At 46.3% G+C, this 18,806-nt stretch overlaps 7 protein-coding genes across 7 annotated transcripts in view; 5 read left to right on the forward strand and 2 right to left on the reverse strand.

Annotated features, from left to right (window-relative positions):
* CNB01740 (hypothetical protein) overlaps positions 1–2,064 on the forward strand; it is a 2,592-nt gene extending 528 nt beyond the window's left edge. Inside the window, exons 1-5 of the mRNA XM_568842.2 lie at positions 1–78; positions 128–751; positions 804–904; positions 955–1,292; positions 1,345–2,064. The exon at positions 1–78 is cut by the window's left edge and continues 528 nt beyond it. Of these exons, the coding sequence (XP_568842.1) occupies positions 1–78; positions 128–751; positions 804–904; positions 955–1,292; positions 1,345–1,793 (1,590 nt within the window). The 3' untranslated portion in view covers positions 1,794–2,064. The remainder of the gene's footprint in view (positions 79–127; positions 752–803; positions 905–954; positions 1,293–1,344) is intronic.
* Positions 1,821–4,721, reverse strand: CNB01750 (D-lactate dehydrogenase (cytochrome), putative). Its single transcript, XM_024656493.1, has 7 exons — positions 4,230–4,721; positions 4,062–4,175; positions 3,027–3,986; positions 2,657–2,973; positions 2,331–2,604; positions 2,190–2,279; positions 1,821–2,112 (listed from the first exon to the last, which is right to left on the reverse strand). The coding sequence occupies exons 3-7, from the start codon at positions 3,889–3,891 to the stop codon at positions 1,952–1,954; spliced, it is 1,707 nt and encodes a 568-aa protein (XP_024512142.1). The 5' UTR covers positions 3,892–3,986; positions 4,062–4,175; positions 4,230–4,721; the 3' UTR covers positions 1,821–1,951.
* Positions 4,722–5,887: 1,166 nt separating this feature from the next.
* CNB01760 (expressed protein) lies at positions 5,888–8,058 on the forward strand. Its single transcript, XM_568844.2, has 11 exons — positions 5,888–6,021; positions 6,522–6,586; positions 6,648–6,711; positions 6,765–6,829; positions 6,885–6,963; positions 7,016–7,044; positions 7,096–7,160; positions 7,213–7,386; positions 7,442–7,537; positions 7,595–7,648; positions 7,703–8,058. Exons 2-11 carry the CDS (start codon positions 6,550–6,552, stop codon positions 7,811–7,813), a joined length of 774 nt encoding a protein of 257 aa, XP_568844.1. The 5' UTR covers positions 5,888–6,021; positions 6,522–6,549; the 3' UTR covers positions 7,814–8,058.
* On the reverse strand, positions 7,994–9,953 carry CNB01770 (expressed protein). Its single transcript, XM_568845.2, has 7 exons — positions 9,636–9,953; positions 9,399–9,572; positions 9,272–9,349; positions 9,084–9,212; positions 8,683–9,036; positions 8,426–8,632; positions 7,994–8,362 (listed from the first exon to the last, which is right to left on the reverse strand). The coding sequence occupies exons 1-7, from the start codon at positions 9,846–9,848 to the stop codon at positions 8,108–8,110; spliced, it is 1,410 nt and encodes a 469-aa protein (XP_568845.1). The 5' UTR covers positions 9,849–9,953; the 3' UTR covers positions 7,994–8,107.
* A 461-nt stretch (positions 9,954–10,414) lies between these two features.
* Positions 10,415–11,657, forward strand: CNB01775 (hypothetical protein). Its single transcript, XM_024658451.1, has 5 exons — positions 10,415–10,618; positions 10,692–10,707; positions 10,795–10,826; positions 10,886–10,981; positions 11,032–11,657. The coding sequence occupies exons 1-5, from the start codon at positions 10,569–10,571 to the stop codon at positions 11,165–11,167; spliced, it is 330 nt and encodes a 109-aa protein (XP_024514207.1). The 5' UTR covers positions 10,415–10,568; the 3' UTR covers positions 11,168–11,657.
* Positions 11,658–11,714: 57 nt separating this feature from the next.
* CNB01780 (signal transducer, putative) lies at positions 11,715–15,981 on the forward strand. The gene is made up of 18 exons (XM_024656494.1): positions 11,715–12,258; positions 12,314–12,406; positions 12,453–12,776; positions 12,825–12,986; positions 13,042–13,104; positions 13,157–13,507; positions 13,561–13,649; positions 13,712–13,796; positions 13,860–13,963; positions 14,021–14,113; positions 14,171–14,185; positions 14,234–14,300; positions 14,352–14,496; positions 14,557–14,799; positions 14,857–15,264; positions 15,320–15,558; positions 15,620–15,703; positions 15,763–15,981. The coding sequence occupies exons 1-17, from the start codon at positions 11,824–11,826 to the stop codon at positions 15,632–15,634; spliced, it is 2,931 nt and encodes a 976-aa protein (XP_024512143.1). The 5' UTR covers positions 11,715–11,823; the 3' UTR covers positions 15,635–15,703; positions 15,763–15,981.
* A 39-nt stretch (positions 15,982–16,020) lies between these two features.
* Positions 16,021–18,801, forward strand: CNB01790 (peptidyl-prolyl cis-trans isomerase, putative). Its single transcript, XM_568847.2, has 13 exons — positions 16,021–16,324; positions 16,380–16,482; positions 16,531–16,727; positions 16,786–16,979; positions 17,027–17,170; positions 17,213–17,543; positions 17,594–17,825; positions 17,884–18,083; positions 18,148–18,191; positions 18,240–18,266; positions 18,320–18,422; positions 18,474–18,543; positions 18,596–18,801. The coding sequence occupies exons 1-13, from the start codon at positions 16,114–16,116 to the stop codon at positions 18,711–18,713; spliced, it is 1,974 nt and encodes a 657-aa protein (XP_568847.1). The 5' UTR covers positions 16,021–16,113; the 3' UTR covers positions 18,714–18,801.
* Positions 18,802–18,806: the final 5 nt, after the last annotated feature.

Here is an 18,806-nt window from a genome sequence, read left to right on the forward strand (position 1 = left end):
ACTGAACTTTGGGAAGCTGTCAAGGGGAGAGTCATCGAGGTATCCAGGGGCCATAAAGGTGGTCGAGTATTACAGACCGTATGTCCAGTTTGTTCAAATTTTTTGAGTGACGCTGACAAACTACTAGATTGTTAAATATGGTGGCAAGGAAGAGCGTCTGGGCGTTGCTATGGAGCTTGAACCTCAGTGGAAGGCCATGATGGAATCCAAGTACTCCAAATTCCTCATGTCCAAGCTCATTCGATACTGCCCGTCTATCCGCCCTTTGCTCATCCCCCATCTCGCCCCTCAGCTTCTCAATCTTCTTAACCACGCGCACGCTGTCACCCCCCTTTCCGACCTCTACGAGCTCTGGGCATCCGCCAAGGAGCGTAGACTGCTTGTGAGGGGTTTCTATCCTAGGGAAGTCAAAATCTTCGACGGTGCTAAGCAGGGCGTTGAGGTCAAGGGTTTAGAGGCGAGTTTGGAAGATATGGGTGAGGGTAAGGGCCGGGAACGGGTGCTGGACGCTATCGAGAAGACCGTCTTGGACGTCTTCAACGCCACACAAAAGAACGCTCTTGGTCAAGCAATCTTCCACCGCCTTGTTCTCGAATATGTCCAGTGCATCTATAAGTTCCTTGACGGCGAGGCCTCCTCCAAAAAGATGCACGAGCTGTTGGCCGCTGGTGCCGAAAGTTTCCCTGAAATCGTCCACACTAAAGACGGTTCAGCTGTTGTCCGAGAGTTGATCGTCAGAGGGAATGCCAAGGTCAGTATATGCCGACAGCCATATCACTCCTCATGCTAACCCAAAATGATAGGATCGTAAACAAATACTGCAGCCTTTGAGGAAGCATGTCGAGGCGCTTTGCAAGGATGGTGATGCCCAGATGGTCCTTTTCACTGCATTTGACTGTGTTGAGTGAGCGTTTCCAACCTGATGACGTTGACCTCTGCTGATCTAATCCCTAGTGACACCAAGCTTATGGGCAAAGCCTTTGTCTCTGACATTATTTCTCTCGCTCCTGACCTTGCTTTCGATAAGCATGGCCGACGTGCCATATTCTATCTCCTTACGCCTACCTCCACCCGTCACTTCATTCACGCCTCCCTGACTTCGCTCGCTGAGTCGGCACAAAAAGCCAAGGAGCTTGGTACTAGCAAGAAAGACATGGACGTGAGACGCAAGGAGCTTTTGAGCTATGCCAACGAAGGGCTAGTGAAGCTTGTTGAGGAAAAAGGAGAAGTAATGGTTAGGGATCCCGGAGCTGGTTTGGTTGTCCAGGAAATCTTGCTTTATGCTCAAGGCGGTAAGTTCTAGTCAACTTTTTTTAGGCTACTGGAGCTCATTGTCGGTCATAGACAAAAGTGCCGCTATCCAGACTCTCGCATCCGCCCTCACTCTACCCTATCCTGACCCCGCTCCTCTCGACCCCAACCCTGATCCTACGGTCTCCCACCCTCTTGATCTCTCGCACGCCATTCGTACCTATAAGCTACTCCTATCCGGCGGTCATTTTGACCACAAGACACAAACACTCTCTATTCCCGATTCCTCTCTTTCTCCCGCTTTTTCACGTGCAGTTTGGGATGCTCTCACGAGTGCCGAAGCCGGTGGTGCGGAGAACATTGAGAGAGTCTGCAAAGGCAATGCGCCATTTGTGATGGTCGAGTTGATTGAAGGCATGAAGAAACGAGGAGATGGAGAAGAGGTCAAGAAGATCTTGGGCAAAAAGGGAGTTAAGGAGACTGTCGAGAAGAGTGTTCGAAAGGGAACGGCTCTGTTGGCAGAGAAGATTGGGGAGCTTTAGATTTTGGTATTTACGTTCTGGAGTGTAACTGTCACCATGGTCTGCATTGTTTTTGTGTACCCGAATTTTTAGCCTGCTTGACTTCAAAGGGTTCGACCGATTTGATATCAATGCAAGAGTACCTAGCTTAAAGAGTACATGCAAGGAAACCTGTTACACTAGAGAATGAATTTATAAGGGTTCATGATTCCCTTTGGGTCAAAAAGCTTTTTCAACCGCCTCATCAACTCGATAGAAGTATCAGTTTGAGAATACGATATGTAAGGTGCCTTCATTGAGCCCAAACCATGCTCAGCAGATATGGAACCGTTATATTCGGCTATGATGAGAACGATTAACATCAGCGCAACGACGGTTCCTCGCACTTTTGTTCCGTCGTATCAGAATAGTACGCACCTACAAGCTCATAGACGAAAGGCTCTATGATGCATTGCACTTCCTCAGAGAACTCGTTCCCTTCTGCGACCACATTCAAATGGAGATTACCTGAAGATCGGTTCAGTAGCGAAGAGACTGGCGTAATTGGATTTTACCAACCATCACCCAGATGGCCAAAACCTGCCACATATTTCACTTTCCCGCCTAGGAGCCCTCTTTCCTTTAAATGTGCCCTCATCCTCTCTACAACTTCATACATTTTTTCAACTGGAACGGAGAGGTCGTACTTGTACGCCTTGCCTGCTTTGCTTAGTGATTCGGGACATAATTCACGTATCTGCCAGAGTGAATGTATTTGAGCACTGTCTTGGGCCAATACGCCATCAAGGATGAACGAAGAGGATAGCAAGTGGTCGAAGAGGCTTGTGAGTTTCTACGGCCAGATAAATACTCATATCCCCTTCAAACCATCGACAAGGCCTCACCTCCGAGTCATGCTCTGCTGAGCTTCCTCCTGTTTCTATTAAACAATAGAAATCTCCTTCTTTTTCAAAGACCTTTTTTGCTCCCCCATGCTTCTTCACAGCCTCGTATGCAGTATTGTCAAACATTTCGAACGCCGACATAATCTCTCCCAGATGCTGTTTTGCTTGAGAAAATACTTCAAGACAGGCTGCATAAGATGGTAGAGAGAAGAGTGCGACGTTTGTGCTGCGGGGCCGATGGGGACAGAGGATAGATACGGCGGTGATTATGCCGATTGAGCCCTCAGACCCTATGAAAAGCTGTTTCAAGTCATAGCCTTTCACGCACAGTCAATCTCTTCGTCAGCAAAAGTAAGCGTCGCCTGCTCACCAGTATTATCTTTCCTCAAACCACTCAAGCCGTCCCAGATCCTGCCATCTGGCAAGACTACTTCCAGGCCCAAAACACTTCCTCTCAAACTTCCGTAACGCAGCAGCCTTAAACCTCCAGCATTGGTAGCTACATTGCCTCCTATCTGGCATGATCCCTTGGCACCCAGGTCAAGAGGGAATACGAAGCCCCTGGATTCCAAAAATGAATCTGCTTTCTCTAAGATAAGCCCTGCTTCTGCAATGAGAATACCAGAGACTGGATCGAAAGAGCGTATTGAGTTGAGCGAGGAGAGTGACAAGATTAGTTCGTCATGAATAGGCGTAGAACCTCCTACCAGTCCTGTATTCCCTCCCTGAGGAACGATAGCCACATCATTCTCGTCACACCACTTTACTATCCGACTGACCTCTTCTACCGTTTTCGGCTTGACAAGGACCTTGCTCTGGCCTAAATATTTGCCCATCCAATCCAGATTGTGAGGTAAAAGATCGTCTGATGTTGCTGAACCATCCAGTGTCGATAAGACCGAGGATGGAGAGGACAAAAGTTTTCGAATGTGAGAAATATGTGAGGTGGTGAGAGTAGTATACTTTGGAGATCTTGAGGAGAGAGATAGAGCCCTCCAAAAGAGACGAGAAGTGGTTGCAGGTAATTGAACGGTAGGATTCCGACGAGAAAGGTGTCGGGACCTGCGGATGAAAGCAGAGGAAGAGGACAAGGGGAAATGGACCATCCTGGTGTTGCCGATGGTGTGCGTGGGCTGAAGGACGGGTAGAAGTATATATATCCTCTCGACCGACGGACTCTCACTACGTGACATCTTCCCTGTTTTGTCGTTGAATTCCGTCATGTCAGGAACCATCAGACTTCTCGGCTTTTACCGACGCTTTTTTGCGGTCATTTCTTTTTTTTTTGCTTCTTGCTATTTGGAGGTTTTTGAAGATGCGGAGATCTCTTCTGTTAGTCAACTTTGCAATCAGTCTTGAACAGTTTTGAAGTACGCAGATTCCCGCTGCATTAAAGAAGACTGACCATTTCTATTTCAAAATCTCGAAGCAAAGCTTTGGCGAACTTGACCGAAGATACTACAAGGTCAAAAAAGCCACCAATGCCTTCGTTCCAGGCTGAATATTGAAGTGAGATCGGCTTTCACAACGGTGAGCTCGCAAGTGTTAAACGGATATGAAGGTGTTATCGTACGCTAGCGATGGGTAGTACAATATTGCTAATGGCCACTTGCGGCCGAGAATACTACAATGTTCCCGCCTTGAACTTTTCCTTGTCGACTTTCGTCGTCGCGTTCAACAACAATAATCAAGCATTCCACCTCTCGATTCTCCATGATATTTACTTCGTCGTTGCTTGTGTTAAGCTTGGCACAAGCCCCTCCTCTGACCTTTAGGCCTCACCAGACGAGCCTAACTCGATGTACGATGTCCGTTGTTTCCGTGCGGTAATAATGGCAGTAAATAATGCTGCGACGGCAGCAAGCAATAATGGTGTGATGGCTCACCATCGGTATGGATAGGTGGCAACTGACCGATGTCATAGGTACCACCCAGCTACGCACTCTTCTGGGTCTCGTTGAGGTCATTAGAATATCTTGTCCATGACCCTGTCGGCCGCCTCATTGAAAACTAATTACAGCTAAAAAGGAGAACAGCTAATAGAAAAGAGGTCCTTTACATTTCAGGGATATATATAGGGAATCACAGAAGATGGAATCTTATCGGTGGGACGGAGTAACGTGTCTGTTATTAGTAAAGCTTATCTAGTAGTAGTATTAGGTACCATACTGTACCCATCGAAAAAAACCTACGGTATGGGGATGGTCCGTCTATGACACAGCATTCAAGGTTCAAGACGATATGGGAAGGTCAGCCAGAGGGACTGTTCAAAGGAACGGGATGTGAGAGGAGGAAATTCATGGTCGGAACACTGCAGCAGTGTTGTTCTCCGAGACGCGAGTGAATATATATGACACCTTATTACCCGCAGCCATCGCGACAACGCTTTCAATTCGATCAATCTCCACGACCGCATGCTGATCCCCTATTCCATCGACTCCAACTGCCCTGCCCACTAATATAACCGCCTAGGCTTCTGTCTAGGTCGACGTCCCCATTTTCATGTCTGACACAACGGCACCATCCATTCTTACGTTCATCCTTACAAGCCCTATCCAACAACTTCGTTACCCTTGGACCCCATACAGGCGGGGGGTAAGGACGACATGATGTGTGAATTGGAGGCGCGAACGCGATAGCACTCGTAGACTACGACTTAAAGCTATTATATTCCCACATCAGCATGGTGCTCGGTCTAACACGGTCAACAGGCTAGAACTGGGAGCGCGTTCTATGATTCCGCCCTACGCCAGTGCCTGAAATCGTTCCAGAACAGGGCAGCAAGGTTTACAGGGGCAGCGCCTTTATCGCTTTCGGAGGAACGTTCAAGCCCTGATACTTCTCACTTGAGTGTTCGATGGAAGAGACGGAAGACGAATGAGTGAGATTGGGGAGGTTGGAAGAGATTGCTAGTAGTAGAAAAGACGATACTTGCATTTTGTAATTGTAGAGATATATAGGCAATTTTACAGACGATAATTAAATAGAGGTTATGCACGCAGGCAGACTAGTATAGTAGTACGTACCCACTGATACATACCCATGTGTAACGCGCGGCTTATTTCCTACAACACCGCAACCGGGAGCCGCACTCTTTGCTTTTTGCTCTTCCGCGTCATGAGAGATTCAGGGTCTGACTTATCGCGGACCTGGCTTCGCGCCACCCAGCAGCGAGCGGTGCTGTTTACGATAAATGGGATGATGACGCTTCTTTTTGCGTGAGAATCTTGTTGCTTGGCCATCCATGCCCAGTCTTCTCCGTTCTTTTCCATGAATCAGTACAACTATTTCCGCAAATCCATCTTCATTTGACGTTCTGTTTCTTCTTGAATATTCAAGCTAAGTTAAACAGTACATATACCAAAGTGAGTCCGCCTTCTCCTTCTGTCTATCTCGATAGCAGCATCTCGATAGCAGCGCTATGAGAGGCCAGGCGTGGAAAAGTACTTGAATCAAATATGGGCAGCAAAGCCCACGAGGATAGCGTTTCCTGTTTTCAATCCTCGTTTTACCCCTCTCTATTTAATCCGCCCTGCAGCCATGAGGTGCACTTTCAGTTCCTTCGCGATAATTTATCACAGACTTTCCAACCTGTAGGAGGTGGACGAAATAGTAGCCGAGGTTTATTCTATCCGTGATTCGACGAAGGCGCAAGGCGGAAATGGCTATACGGTAAAGGGAGGAATGATAATTCCAGGTGCCCTGTGTCCCCTTTCCCATGGGCTCTTGGGTTCGACACGCTCTCGCAGGTGTAGGTAATCACACCTGTCATGTTCCGTCTGCTTGTACTTTGTGATAACTTTTTGGCACGCTTCGCGTAGCAGCCCTGCTGAATACTGCTGACCTAGTCTCCACTATTTATTAGCTTATTCATTCAGTCGAACCGATTCAAGATGGCCGCTGTTACCTCCACCCCTACCGAAGTTCCACGTACGTGCGACGACTTTCCATTTTACATGACTGTCCCACATTTTAATGCCACCCATTGTAGAATTCCAGATCGTCTCCAAGATCGACAGCATCCCTGTTGTCCACGACTCTGTCGCTTATGCCCAGTGCGCCGTCTTCTAAAATGCCCATGCCCAAAATACTGACCCTATTTTCGTAGGAGCCTCATCAACTCCAACAAGCTCTCTGCGAAGCTTTATGAAACTGCCGTCGGTGTGGCTTCCAGTATGTCCCCTTTGTCGTTGGATTTTTATGAAGCTAAACATATCGCCATTTGAAGAAAGCTATGATGTTGCAACTCCCGTACTCACAAGGACTAAACCTCTGTTAGAATCTGCTGATGGCCTTGCTGTTGCAACGTGGGTTAAAGTCATCATATGGGCTGTTCGAGTTCTGACATGTGTATGGTAGTTTCGACCGAGCGGCAGCCACCTTCCCCTGTATGTCAAGTTCGCTGTATAATTGGATGTCTCATTGATGATTTGCTACAGATCCTTTTAAGACTCCTACAGAGGAATTGATCGTTGTAAAGCAAGCCAAAGGTGTTTACGATAATGTATGTGGCTTGGGAGAATCATTTGCTACGCCAAACTAATGGTTGTTTGCAGAAACTCCACCCTGCCATCTCTGGAGTAATTGCTAAGGCTGCTTCTGTAAATTCTGCTATTGGCGCCCGCGCCTCCGCCACTATCCATACTTCGCAAGACCTCGCCCACGCTCTTTTGGAGCAGCTTCGTCAAATTACTGAACATGGTGTCCAGCTTCCATCTGCGTTGTTCGAGGTAAGTACATCAAAGAAGCCTAACTTGAGAGTAATTTGTGCTCACACTAAAATAGGGTGCTTCAAAGGCCAGCAATGATGTAAAAGAGATCGTATTCGCCAAGGAAGTATCTGTTCAGGAAAAGTCAAATAAATTTGCGTCTTACGTTCTGGTATGTTTTTGTCAGGACTCAATTCGCCAGAGGAAAAGTGACTGATGAGTCGAATAGGAACAAGCCAAACCTTTGATTGAGGAGATCTACAACTATGTCTACACTGCTAAGGTTAGTATGTTTTCCATCTGTGCTACTTTTAATTGACGCAGAGAATGCAATTAGACAAAGGCTGCGGAGAAGGGAAACAATACGGCTGAGGAAGCCAGTGAGGCTTCTGACAAGGTTGCTGACAAAGCCAACGGTGGCGTTGAACATGTCGAGAATGGCCAGTAATTCATTACTTGACTTTTTTTAAGAAGAATTATTCTCTACAGCGGCTCTGTTTATAAACTTTTTGTGATATTTTGACCGTAATAAATAGATTGTCTTAAAGGGCATAAACCCTGACGCTTTTGTTGAAGTGGCTTGTCTGATTGTGTCTACGATTTGTGATAGATGTATGTCGTATATTTGGAAACCTGCAATATCGATGGGAAGGTGGGTTATACAACTTCATGAAGGTCATCAAATGATCACAATCGTACAACCTCGTATTATACAAATGTATTTTGCCCCTCACTTGTAAGCTTAGCTCCTCAGTGCCCTTACGAGCCTCTCATCCCTTGGTCCCACTCCCATCTCCTCAATCACTATAGGAGCGGCGTTTTGCCCTCTGCCTCTCAACTCTCCTCTCAACATGATGCCCAATCCTTTGGCGCCTCTGCCAACAGTCAAGAATTTGCCGACTTCTGGTACCGGTGTCCCGCATAGTCGAGAAAGAGTTTTACGCCATCTCAGTTGAGCAGTAAGGTGTGGAAGGAGAACGGTGGCAGATCGTCCAATCTAGTTTTTGAGTCAGCGCTGAATGTATAAGGAGCTAAAAATATGTATAAAAGTGTGCCTTACCGGATGAGTTGTCATGGGATCCAGTATAATAGGCCCTCCAGGTTTATTCACAAAGTGACAACGTTCTAAAACATCTTTGAACTTGGGAACGGCGTGGTTCATGAGCTTCGTGTGATATGGGCAAGGCATATGAACATCCATGACAGGATTAGCAAGATTTAACTGCTGAAGCCTCTCGATGACTTGTAGGACGGCGTGATGCGTGCCCTACAAGGTTTTGTTATTGACCTACGCGTGGTTCTAGAAATGGAACTTACTGTCACCACCACCACTTTACTACTGTTGATGATCCCTGCAGCTGCCCATTCTTCGTGCCCTTCATCGCTTTGTTCAATCCATTCCCTCTCAAGCCCATGGATCTCATCCAGGATCAACTGCATAGCTCTGCGCCTTTGAGCTGGCATCGGTGTTTTAGGAGCCTCATCAGGATCACAATCGACGGTTTCCGCCGAGTCGTGTAAGAAAACGTCGCTGGGAGTGTACGATAAAGATGCAGGGGGTACTGAGAACGAGGGTGCGGAAAGTGAGTGGAAGTGTCGTGCGGAGAGGACCGTTGTCAGATGAGTCCGAGATCTGCCTGCCGGTGATGCTGGGAGGGAAGCATATATACGCTTTGGATTTATGAGCGCTTGCTCTTGCCAGACACCAGCAAACTCACTGCTAGCCGAACACCAGTAGCAAGGTCTAGTCGTCCAGCAGTCACAAGGGCTGTCAATGTGCCTATGAAGCCATGCCCAGCAAGATGTGTTGTTCTAGGAGGTAGCAAGCTATTTGATCCACTTTTCTCCTACACAGATAAAGACAAAGTAATTAATCTTAAGATCGGCACTTGTGACGTGTACCTACCTGCTCGCTGGCGAGAATGGCAATGGAAGACGTTAAGATGAAAGCAGCTGTAACGTCTGGGTTTTTCATGAGATTATCCTACAAGATATGTCGGCCAATGCTCTAAAAATGTTCCTTTATAACTTACCAAACTTCTTCCTTCAACCCAGCTCCGAAGACCTCCTTTAATGTTCCCAACGTCTGTGATCCCGCATGGTTGATACCCAATCGTAGCATCAGGACTAAACAAGGCGTCCGAAGCTTCTTCCCAAATCTTCAGTGAAGAAGGTGTAGGTGCGTGAGGAGTGTGTGGATATGATCCCTGTCAACAGTTCAAATGACACAAGTCAACCAAGCCTCATAGATAGCAAACCTATTAACATACCAGTCCTGCAAACAGCAAAGCTTGTCCACAAGGGTCGGGACTAGAGGGGGATGTTGGCTTGAGGAAGGTCATCCAGTCATTGTTAGCAGCTTTGGTGGATGTATGTCTTTTCGTGCAGTGACCTAGGCATTTTGCAAGTTGGAGACAGGGCCGACCGAAAAGTGTTGTGGACAGCTGCTGGCAAGACTGGCGTGAAAGCAAGAGCGCACGCATGGGTAGTGGCTGAAGGTGCTTTGAAGCGCTCCAGTAATATGGGTTCCGGGGTATAGATGCTGTATTGTGACTTTGTGGTCTTTGTAATTATGTTGTTATGATTTGTGAATCATATCGACGAACGAACGAAAGACGCCGCGGTCCGGCTGTTATTCATCCGCTGCCATATACGATGATACTTGCAGCTGACGGAGTTGTTCGGAATTCCACCTGTCGTGTTCTTCTTGTTATGATAAATGATTTATTAGGCATGTACTATATACCCCTGTCTCTTTCCAGTCCTTAACTTATATACGGTAGATGCTGCAATCTCCGTAGAGATGTAGGATGCAGCATTCATAAGAAACCAGACACTAGTTTCTTTCTGCCTCTAAGGCACTGACAACCAGGTTTAGGAGGTAGGAAAAGCATGATTATGTAATGCCGGCGAATAACACCTGGCTGCTGCCGATGAAAGAGCTCCACTCTAGACAGCAGCAGTTCGTACTACTTGTAGCATACCTTTTTTTTCGTTTCTGTCAGTGATGATGTTGGCGGATCTGTCATTACATCATCATGCATAATAATGTCTATGATCTATGATGCTGAAATATCAATGCAGACTTCTATTGTGTATCGAGGCTCTTTCACATTCCAATTCTCACTCACCTCAAGTTGAAATCGAATCGAGCAAAAGAGCCTGATTTATCACGGTTTATATCTTACTCTTAGGGACACTTTATGAGGAGCACTATTTGCAAAATGGCCCAAGACATAATTCAATTTAAAGTGTGAGCCATTCGTCTCCTCGCAATCGTTAGAAAGGTTTCACAGCAGGACAATTCCAGCTAATACGTGGTGCAGTTCAGGTGCCGTACAGGTGTGTTTGAATAAATGCCATATCTCCCACAGTTTTGACATCGGTATAGCTGACAAACGAATGTTATTTCCTGTGCTTGTATACCAGGGGGTCAACTTCCGATACCATACTCAGAAAGAGTGAGCTTGATATAAAACCCGTTGTGATCATCTGAGGATATGACTAACTTCTCTTTGAGAGCCCAAAAACTAGGCCTTAGGGGCCATTGCTATAACCACAGTGACTCAAGCGTACAAGGCGTTGCTGCTGGATCGTCTGAAAAGGTGGAACAATTGTGTGTAATGCTACATTTCCAGAGGAATATCATCATTAACGTTCTTACAGTCGAAAGTGGTTAGAAAAGGGACCTTCATCTGCTGAAGTCCATAACGTAGAGCTCATAAAGGAGCTCAGAAATGCTAGTGAGGCCGATGTGGAGAAGGCAGTAGGAACCAGCAGTGGTTTCGAAGTTCGACGGTGATAACGCCTTCTCATCCTGATCGTAATACTACAGTACTGCCATTATCCTCCTGCTAAATCAGTAGTATGTTACGTAGAATGGATTTATCATATGTAGTAAGGGTATTAAGAGAATTCTGTCAACTGAAATAATTTCAATTAATCGAACTTCATAATAACTTAGCTCAACAGGAGGATAATGTTATGTAGAAGTCTAGAACAGAACAAGAAGTACAGAAGAGCAGAGGACTCATAGTAATAATGGGGTGTCTAATCGTTACTTAATACTCTATTATTCCCACCCTTCGATTCCGAACCCTTGTAAGACCTCTATATGTCTTTAGAGGGTCAAAAAACAGATACTTCTTTTCCGACTCTACGTAAGTACAAGTCGGTTGCCATGCAATCTTCCCTCCACGTAATCTCCTTCTTATCATTAATATTATAATTGTAAATGTAATCGGGAGACAAGCTGACGACGCAAAGGAAATGCGATGTACAACAAAACAGCCGTACGCAATATATAATAATCATTTCCTTTTGGTCCCTTGTTGTCTGGGTTTTATATGCCACTTTTCGTCTTTGTTCTCAATGCGTTGTGGAACGTGAACTATTTGTTCTTGTTACACAGCTGTACAACCAAACCCTCGCAAACATATAATAAAGAGCAATAGCGACATGCCAATTATGGACTATCTTACCGCCAACACTGCCTCAAGAACTCCGACAGCATCCAGTTCGTCCATCGACTCTCTGTCAGGTTCATCGGACACAAAGGCTTACAAGCAATCTCGATCGAAGAGCTTTGGAGGTGTGTTCAAGAGACATAGGCTATCATGGGGCGGTCCTTCCATTGAGAAGTTCAGATTGGGAGAGAGGGATTCAAGCAACGAGGACTGCAGTGGCGGCATTGGGGGCAAACCCTACAATGAACAACAACCGCTAGATAATTTAAACGGTCAGAGTTACGTCAACCACATACGCAGATCGAGCGATAGTAGCCAGTTGATTCGTGACCTTAGGAAGGGTAATGAGTCAGAAGATTTCAAAGCAATTGACACATACAGATTACCTGGTATTGGTTTCGTGGGCACAAACGCATCGAAGGACGCGGTAAGTTCTTGGTTGAAGTGCACACGAATCAAAGTAATTCATATTTGTCTTATAGATAGAGCGGCCCCCATGGCGGTCCATCCGTTGCGAAGAATCATCCGGGAGTCTACTCAGTCCTGGGTGGTCCCCTGCCTTGTCCGATAGACTAGTGCGTTTAGAGTTTTCTGCGTCGCTCGTGGTTGACTTTACTCCAGTATGAAGACCTGGCTCCAGCTCCACAAAACCCTTCACATCGATATCTTACCCCTCAGGATTCATATTCTCTCCTTCTTACCTATCAATCAAGCGCCGTTACATCACATTCCTCCTTCGACGTGTCCACTTCATCCCGATGCCCCATAGATCAGAAGATGTCATCTTCTTCAGCTGATCAAGAGCTAAGTCCAGAATGGCACCAAATTGTCGATAAATCTCTCTGTGATTCTTTGGACAAGATGGAGCAAAGAAGGCAAGGACTGTGGTGGGAGATCATCAAGGGCGAGCGAGAATATGTGCGCGACATGGGTATCATGCATCATGTGAGTAATGATGTTTGGGAAGTTCCATCCTGACTTACTTTGCCTTAGGTATTTATCCAGGAGCTGAGAGATTGCAGACCGCCTGTAATTGAGTCCACTAAGCTAGAACCTTTCATTGCAGAAGTCTTCAGTACAGCTGTAATTCTGTCCCATGCTCATGAGACAATTTTAAGAAACCTGATGGAAAGACAAAGGATTGAATGGCCTCTTGTCAGTATAGCCTAAGTTCGCAATCATATAAAAGTGCTCACTCACAAAAAATCAGTTGACTACAGCGACGGACATATATCTGCAGATTATGTTGGAGATCGTCGATCCATACGAGGCAGTGAGTCACATTATGTAGACAAAGTACTGTTCCTTCCTGACTTAGCTCATAGTATATGAAGAATTATCCATTTGCAGAAGCCCGAGTGCGTCGAGAGTCTGTGAAAAATCAGGAATTTCACAAATTTCTTGAATTGCGGAACACTGCATCTCTGACAAACCGTCGTGACATCTTCACCTTTTTGTCTCGTCCAGTGACCCGGCTCCCTAGGATTATTCTTTTACTCGGTGAATTGCTGAAAGTAACTCCTAAAGAACATGCAGACAAGGAAGATATACCGGTCCTAAAGGAAATGCTCGAACGGGTGGTTAAAGATACAGAACATGGTATTGAGGCCGCCGCTGTTAAAATAAAACTGTGGAATATAGCAGAAAGATTGCTGTTCAAGAAGGGAGAAATCACGGTGTGCCCGGTCCATTCTTTTCACTCTGCGACAGAACTAACAGTCTCGCGTAGGATTTAGATATCTCCAACCCCAAAAGGACTTTTGTGCACTCAAGTTATCTGTTCCGACGAATCCGAAGCGAATCCAATTGGCACGGATGGTATACTGCTCTCTTTGAATTGACTATAGTTGCTTTGAGCTAATGTAAGCCCATCTTCGCAGGCAGGATATATATGCCATTCTTTTGGATAACTATTTGCTTCTGACAAGGGAGGAAGAGGGTGGGAAGTATGTTGTGATATCGCGCGTGAGCCAATTATATGATGTCAACATGTAGGCGACGGCACTGATTTATTACGATCTCCTCCAGCCTATTCACCTGGACTTTCTGAATATAATATCCACCGACGGAGCACCTGAGAAACGCTATGATCATAGCGCTCATGGTAATCATAAGAAAAACAATACAGTGGCGTGAGTGAGGTAGAGGATCACAGCGAAACTGAAGGAAATGCTGATGCGGGTTGGTAGAATGGATACCATGCTGCCAGCTGAGGCATTGATGTATCCTTTCACCGTCTCTATTGGGGGACCGGAAGGGAAAGCCTACACCTTATGCACTACGTGAGTATATCGACGCCCTATGGACTCCTAATCATAGCTAACACATGCATTTTCTAGAGATCAAGCTCACCGGTGAGCATGTGTTACTTGACATGGTTGTTCTTAATTAATGGCAAACAGTTCAGAATGGATCGATAAAATCCAGAATACCCAGATGTTGCGAAAATATGACTTAGAAAGCAATCGGGTGTGTCGCATGTATGCCAAACCCAATACATAGCTAACGGTCGACATTTAGATCTTCGTCACGCATACCATATCTATGCCTTCAAAAATGCGTAGCCCGGTGATTTGTAGCGAAACATTCATCGTTCACGGCCGAGATACCGTGGCCTTCGCCACAGAGACATCGGTATGGTTGGGGTGGTTGAGAGATACGCATTGTATGCAATATGGCGATTCGCTAATTCACTATGGCAAGTCGCTGATACACTGATGAATAGCATTCCGCGAGTTGGTGCAATTGCAAAATGGGCAGATATCCTCCATAGCTCTGGTCCCAGAATTTTCGTGGCTGCTTGTTTTAAGTTCGGGTACCCTTCTAGCATTCAACCTCAAGAGGATGATGCCTACCTCCGATCCTTCAACATGGATGAGCATGGGGAGAGCCCAAGGGCAGTTGCTTAATCAATCTGGGCATTCGGTTGCTTGGGTATATACGGGCAAAACTAAGGGCCGGACACTGAGTGAGCTGTCCATCACTTGTTAGCCTTGGGTAGGACTGATTATTGGGGAATGGAAAGTAACATATGTCGTCTATGGTCGAAACACGCATGGCTGCACTCTCAATTTTCTCGAACCACTGTTCGATAACAGCTATCCATCCGCTTCTTCTCTCCTTTCTGACCCTGTTTTCCGCAGCTTCGCCTCGCTCCACCTTCCTGGACATGCCTCTTCAATCACTTTCTTCCGGCAGACTGTGGCGATTACCACAGAAAAGACGATCGTTATAGCAGAACCTGGCAATCCGGTGTACAATTGTGTACCCACTGCCGGTAGTACTGCCTTTTTAGCTGAAGACGCCGTGGTTGCTAAACTTTTGAACGGTCAGGGAAGGACAAGGGCCGAAGGGAGGCCTTTGGGTATGTGGCAAACAGGAGGCGACGAATTTATTTTGGTATACGATTGGGGAGCATGCTTTGTGACCAAATGTGAGGGCTAATGAAAAGTATTCGTAAGTAGTGTGCTGACTCGCAGACAACTTAGTTGGAGAAATATGCCGATCAGGAGCTTTTTTAATCTGGGATCTGTTCCCCGTCTACGCGATCTTCCGTTCTCCTCATCTTCTACTGTTTGATGATTCTAGTCGCGCAGAGGTCCGCAATGTGACCTCGGGGAAGATGTGTGAAGTTATCGAAGAGAAAGGCCTCCGTATGATGCCCCGTACCAGAGAAGAGCAGGGGATGCTGGGTTGGAGTGAAAAAGGGTTGATCCAGCTTGTAGAGGTAAGTTTGGATGACCTCAAGAATAGACGCCTTTATTAACAATGTCTGGGGATGTTTGTAGACGGTTGAATTGTAATGTCGTCGTAGAATGAAGCTTCTTTGGGTTATTATGAAGTTTGATCATCATCAATAATATCCACCACTAGTACGAGATGTTTACAGACGGTTTGCCATGAGGCAGTAAACTGATCGCTCAGTACGTAGTAATAATATTCAATATGTCTGCTCATTCTGCATAGGCTTCTGTTATATGAGGCTGGCGTGTATTCTACGGATGTGCAAAAGAGATAAAGCCTGAGACATCTATGACTTATGCCTTGTAGAAAAAAGCAGTTGCGTGAGGAACAATTGAAGAGGCTGTTTTGTTGTGTTGAAGTTACAAATCCACTGGTGTCCTGATCCATGTGCGTTCCGTAAATAGCGCGGAGTTTGGAAATCACTCATCATGCATGTTGTGGGTTCTGCTGTCATCCTCATTATTCTATCCGCAATCCCTTTTCGGCGACAACTAATTTGTTTATCTCGTTCCCTTACATCGCTTTGAAGCCATTAACCATGTCTGAAGGAGCTGGTTCATCGTCAAATCTTGGCAAGAGACCCCGTGACGGTGAAAACACCTCTCCTGCTCCGGAGAATGTCAACAACAACGGATTAGAAGTGCCAGAAATGCCTCCAGCCGATATGGAGGATTCATCCGATGATGAGATCGGTCCCATGCCTGGAGGAGACATAGTGATATCAAAGGGGAGAAAGAAAAAGCGCACTGGTGAGCTTGTCTTGCTACTTCACAGGCCACAGACAATCGAACTAATGATATTCAGTTCTTCCGCATGAAAAACTCTACTTGGCGTCTCTCCCTGATACCGACCGCTACTACAAGTCTTTTATGCACCGGGAACCCCTAAACTCTATTACAATGACCAGGTGAGGAATTATCGCTTCACATGCATCATTAGCATCTGACGAAACTAGGACAAACTTTGTCATTACGACATCCATTGACGGCCATCTCAAGCTCTGGAAGAAGCAAGAGCAGGGTATTGAGTTTGTTAAACACTACCGCGCATCCCTTAAGGCCATTGTGGGCGTGAGTGCCAGTGACGATGGTAAGCTGTTTGCCACCGTTTCGGAAGGTGGTGAAGGCCGGGTGTTCGACGTTGTCAACTTTGGTATGTTTCTTTGTAACCCTTTTGCAGTGACTATTCTAAACATATTTGCAACTGCTAGACATGATAAATATCCTCAAGTTCCCATATACCCCCAAGGCATGTTGCTGGGTCCACGAGCCAGGGGCTGGGCAGCCATTGTTGGCGGTTTCCGATGTCGCTAGCCCGACTATCAGGATATACGATGGAAGAGGGGACGGCAAACCCTTATATGAGCTTACCAAACTTCACCGGGCTCCTGTGCATCTCATGGTCGTGAGTATTCCTTCTATCTCTTATATTTAATCTGACAGTTATACCAGTACACGGCCAAATATGATTGCGTTGTCTCTGCCGACGAAGACGGCTTTATGGAATACTGGCAACCCAGCGAGCCTTGGGGCCTTCCTTCAGTCCCTGGTTTGTGGCAGTATAAGTCTTCCACTGATCTTTTCCATTTCAAAAAGGTGTGTCCAACCTGACCGACGCTCAATTAACAACAGTTACAGTCAAAGACCATCCCCACCTGTGTCACGTTCTCTCCCAATTCCTCGCACTTTGTGACCCTTGCTCTTCCCTCCAGGGCTGTTCATATCTTCAACTTCCTTACGGGGAAGCTTACAAGGACGTACGATGAATCCCTCACGGCTGTTATGGAGATGCAACAGGCAGATACGGCTGTTTTCAAGTTGGACGACATGGACTTTGGCAGGAGATTGGCGGCTGAGAGAGAACTGGACAGAAGTGAAAGCGGACCGGGAGGGCTGTTGAGGACAGCGAATGCGGTATGGGACGAGAGTGGTAACTTTGTGCTCTATCCAACAATGCTGGGTATCAAGGGTAATTGACCAAGCATGACCCAAAGTATCTCCCAAGCTGACGTCGATTAGTGGTCAACACCGTTACCAATAAAGTTGCTCGTGTGCTGGGAAAAGACGAAACACTTCGTTTCCTTAACATCGCCCTGTATCAAGGTGCCCCAGCTAAGAAGGGTGTGACCACTGTCCAAATGGCGGCTTCAGCGAACCCTTTATTACAGGACAAAGCATCTCGAGACCCTCACCTGTTTGCTACGGCATACCAAAAGCAAAGATTCTATCTGTTCGCTCGCAGTGACAAAGAGTGCGTATCTTCCATTATAGGTATTCCCCTTGCATGTGTTGACATGGGGATGATGCAGGGAGAGTAAAGGCGAGCGTGACGTGTTCAACGAGAGACCTACAAGAGAGGAACAAACTGTGGCAGTTCCCGCGGAAGAGAAGAAACGTCCTTCGGCCAAACGTTGCACGATCCATACTACCAAGGGTGATATCTCTGTGCAACTCTTCCCTGACGAAGCACCCAAGACTGTAGAGAACTTCATCACTCACGCCCGAAACGGTGCGCTTCATCCAATATTGCTTCTAATATTGCTTCTAAATTGGTATACTAAACGAACACCTAGGCTATTACAACGGAACAATCTTTCATCGTATTATCAAGAAATTCGTGAGTATATTGTAGCTTGAAAGATTCAGTTGGTTAAATGATGTCTAGATGATTCAAGGTGGCGATCCTTTTGGAGTAAGCGGTTCCTCTTCAATCGGGCAAGGGCTCTGGGCTAATGTGATCTGCAGGACGGTACCGGTGGCGAAAGTATTTGGGGTGGTACATTTGAGGACGAAATCTCTCCCAGGCTTAGGCACGATCGACCGTACACCCTTTCAATGGCTAATGCAGGTGCGTCGACCGTTGCTGCTTTTCCCGTATGAAGCTGACGCAGTACTGCAGGACCGGGGACGAATGGATCGCAGTTTTTCATTACTACAGTACCTTGTCAGTGGTTAGATGGCAAACACACGTGAGTCTGAAGATTGGCGCTCTTGTTAGAATACCCTAACATAGTGCTTTAGCGTGTTTGGCCGAGCAGTCGGAGGTTTGGACAGTGTAGACGCCATAGAAGACGCGAAAACGGACAAAAACGACAGACCGTTCGAAGACATATCTATTAGTAGTATCACCGTGGAGTGAATAAATTTTAAAGCCGACTGAACAAATGATGGTGAAAAGCTTGTTAGTATATTATACTGGCTCAGCAGCAATGCAACCTTGAAACATTTAAAA

This window comes from Cryptococcus neoformans (genome assembly GCF_000091045.1).
Source record: "Cryptococcus neoformans var. neoformans JEC21 chromosome 2 sequence".
In the NCBI taxonomy this organism is placed as follows: Eukaryota; Fungi; Basidiomycota; class Tremellomycetes; order Tremellales; family Cryptococcaceae; genus Cryptococcus; species Cryptococcus deneoformans.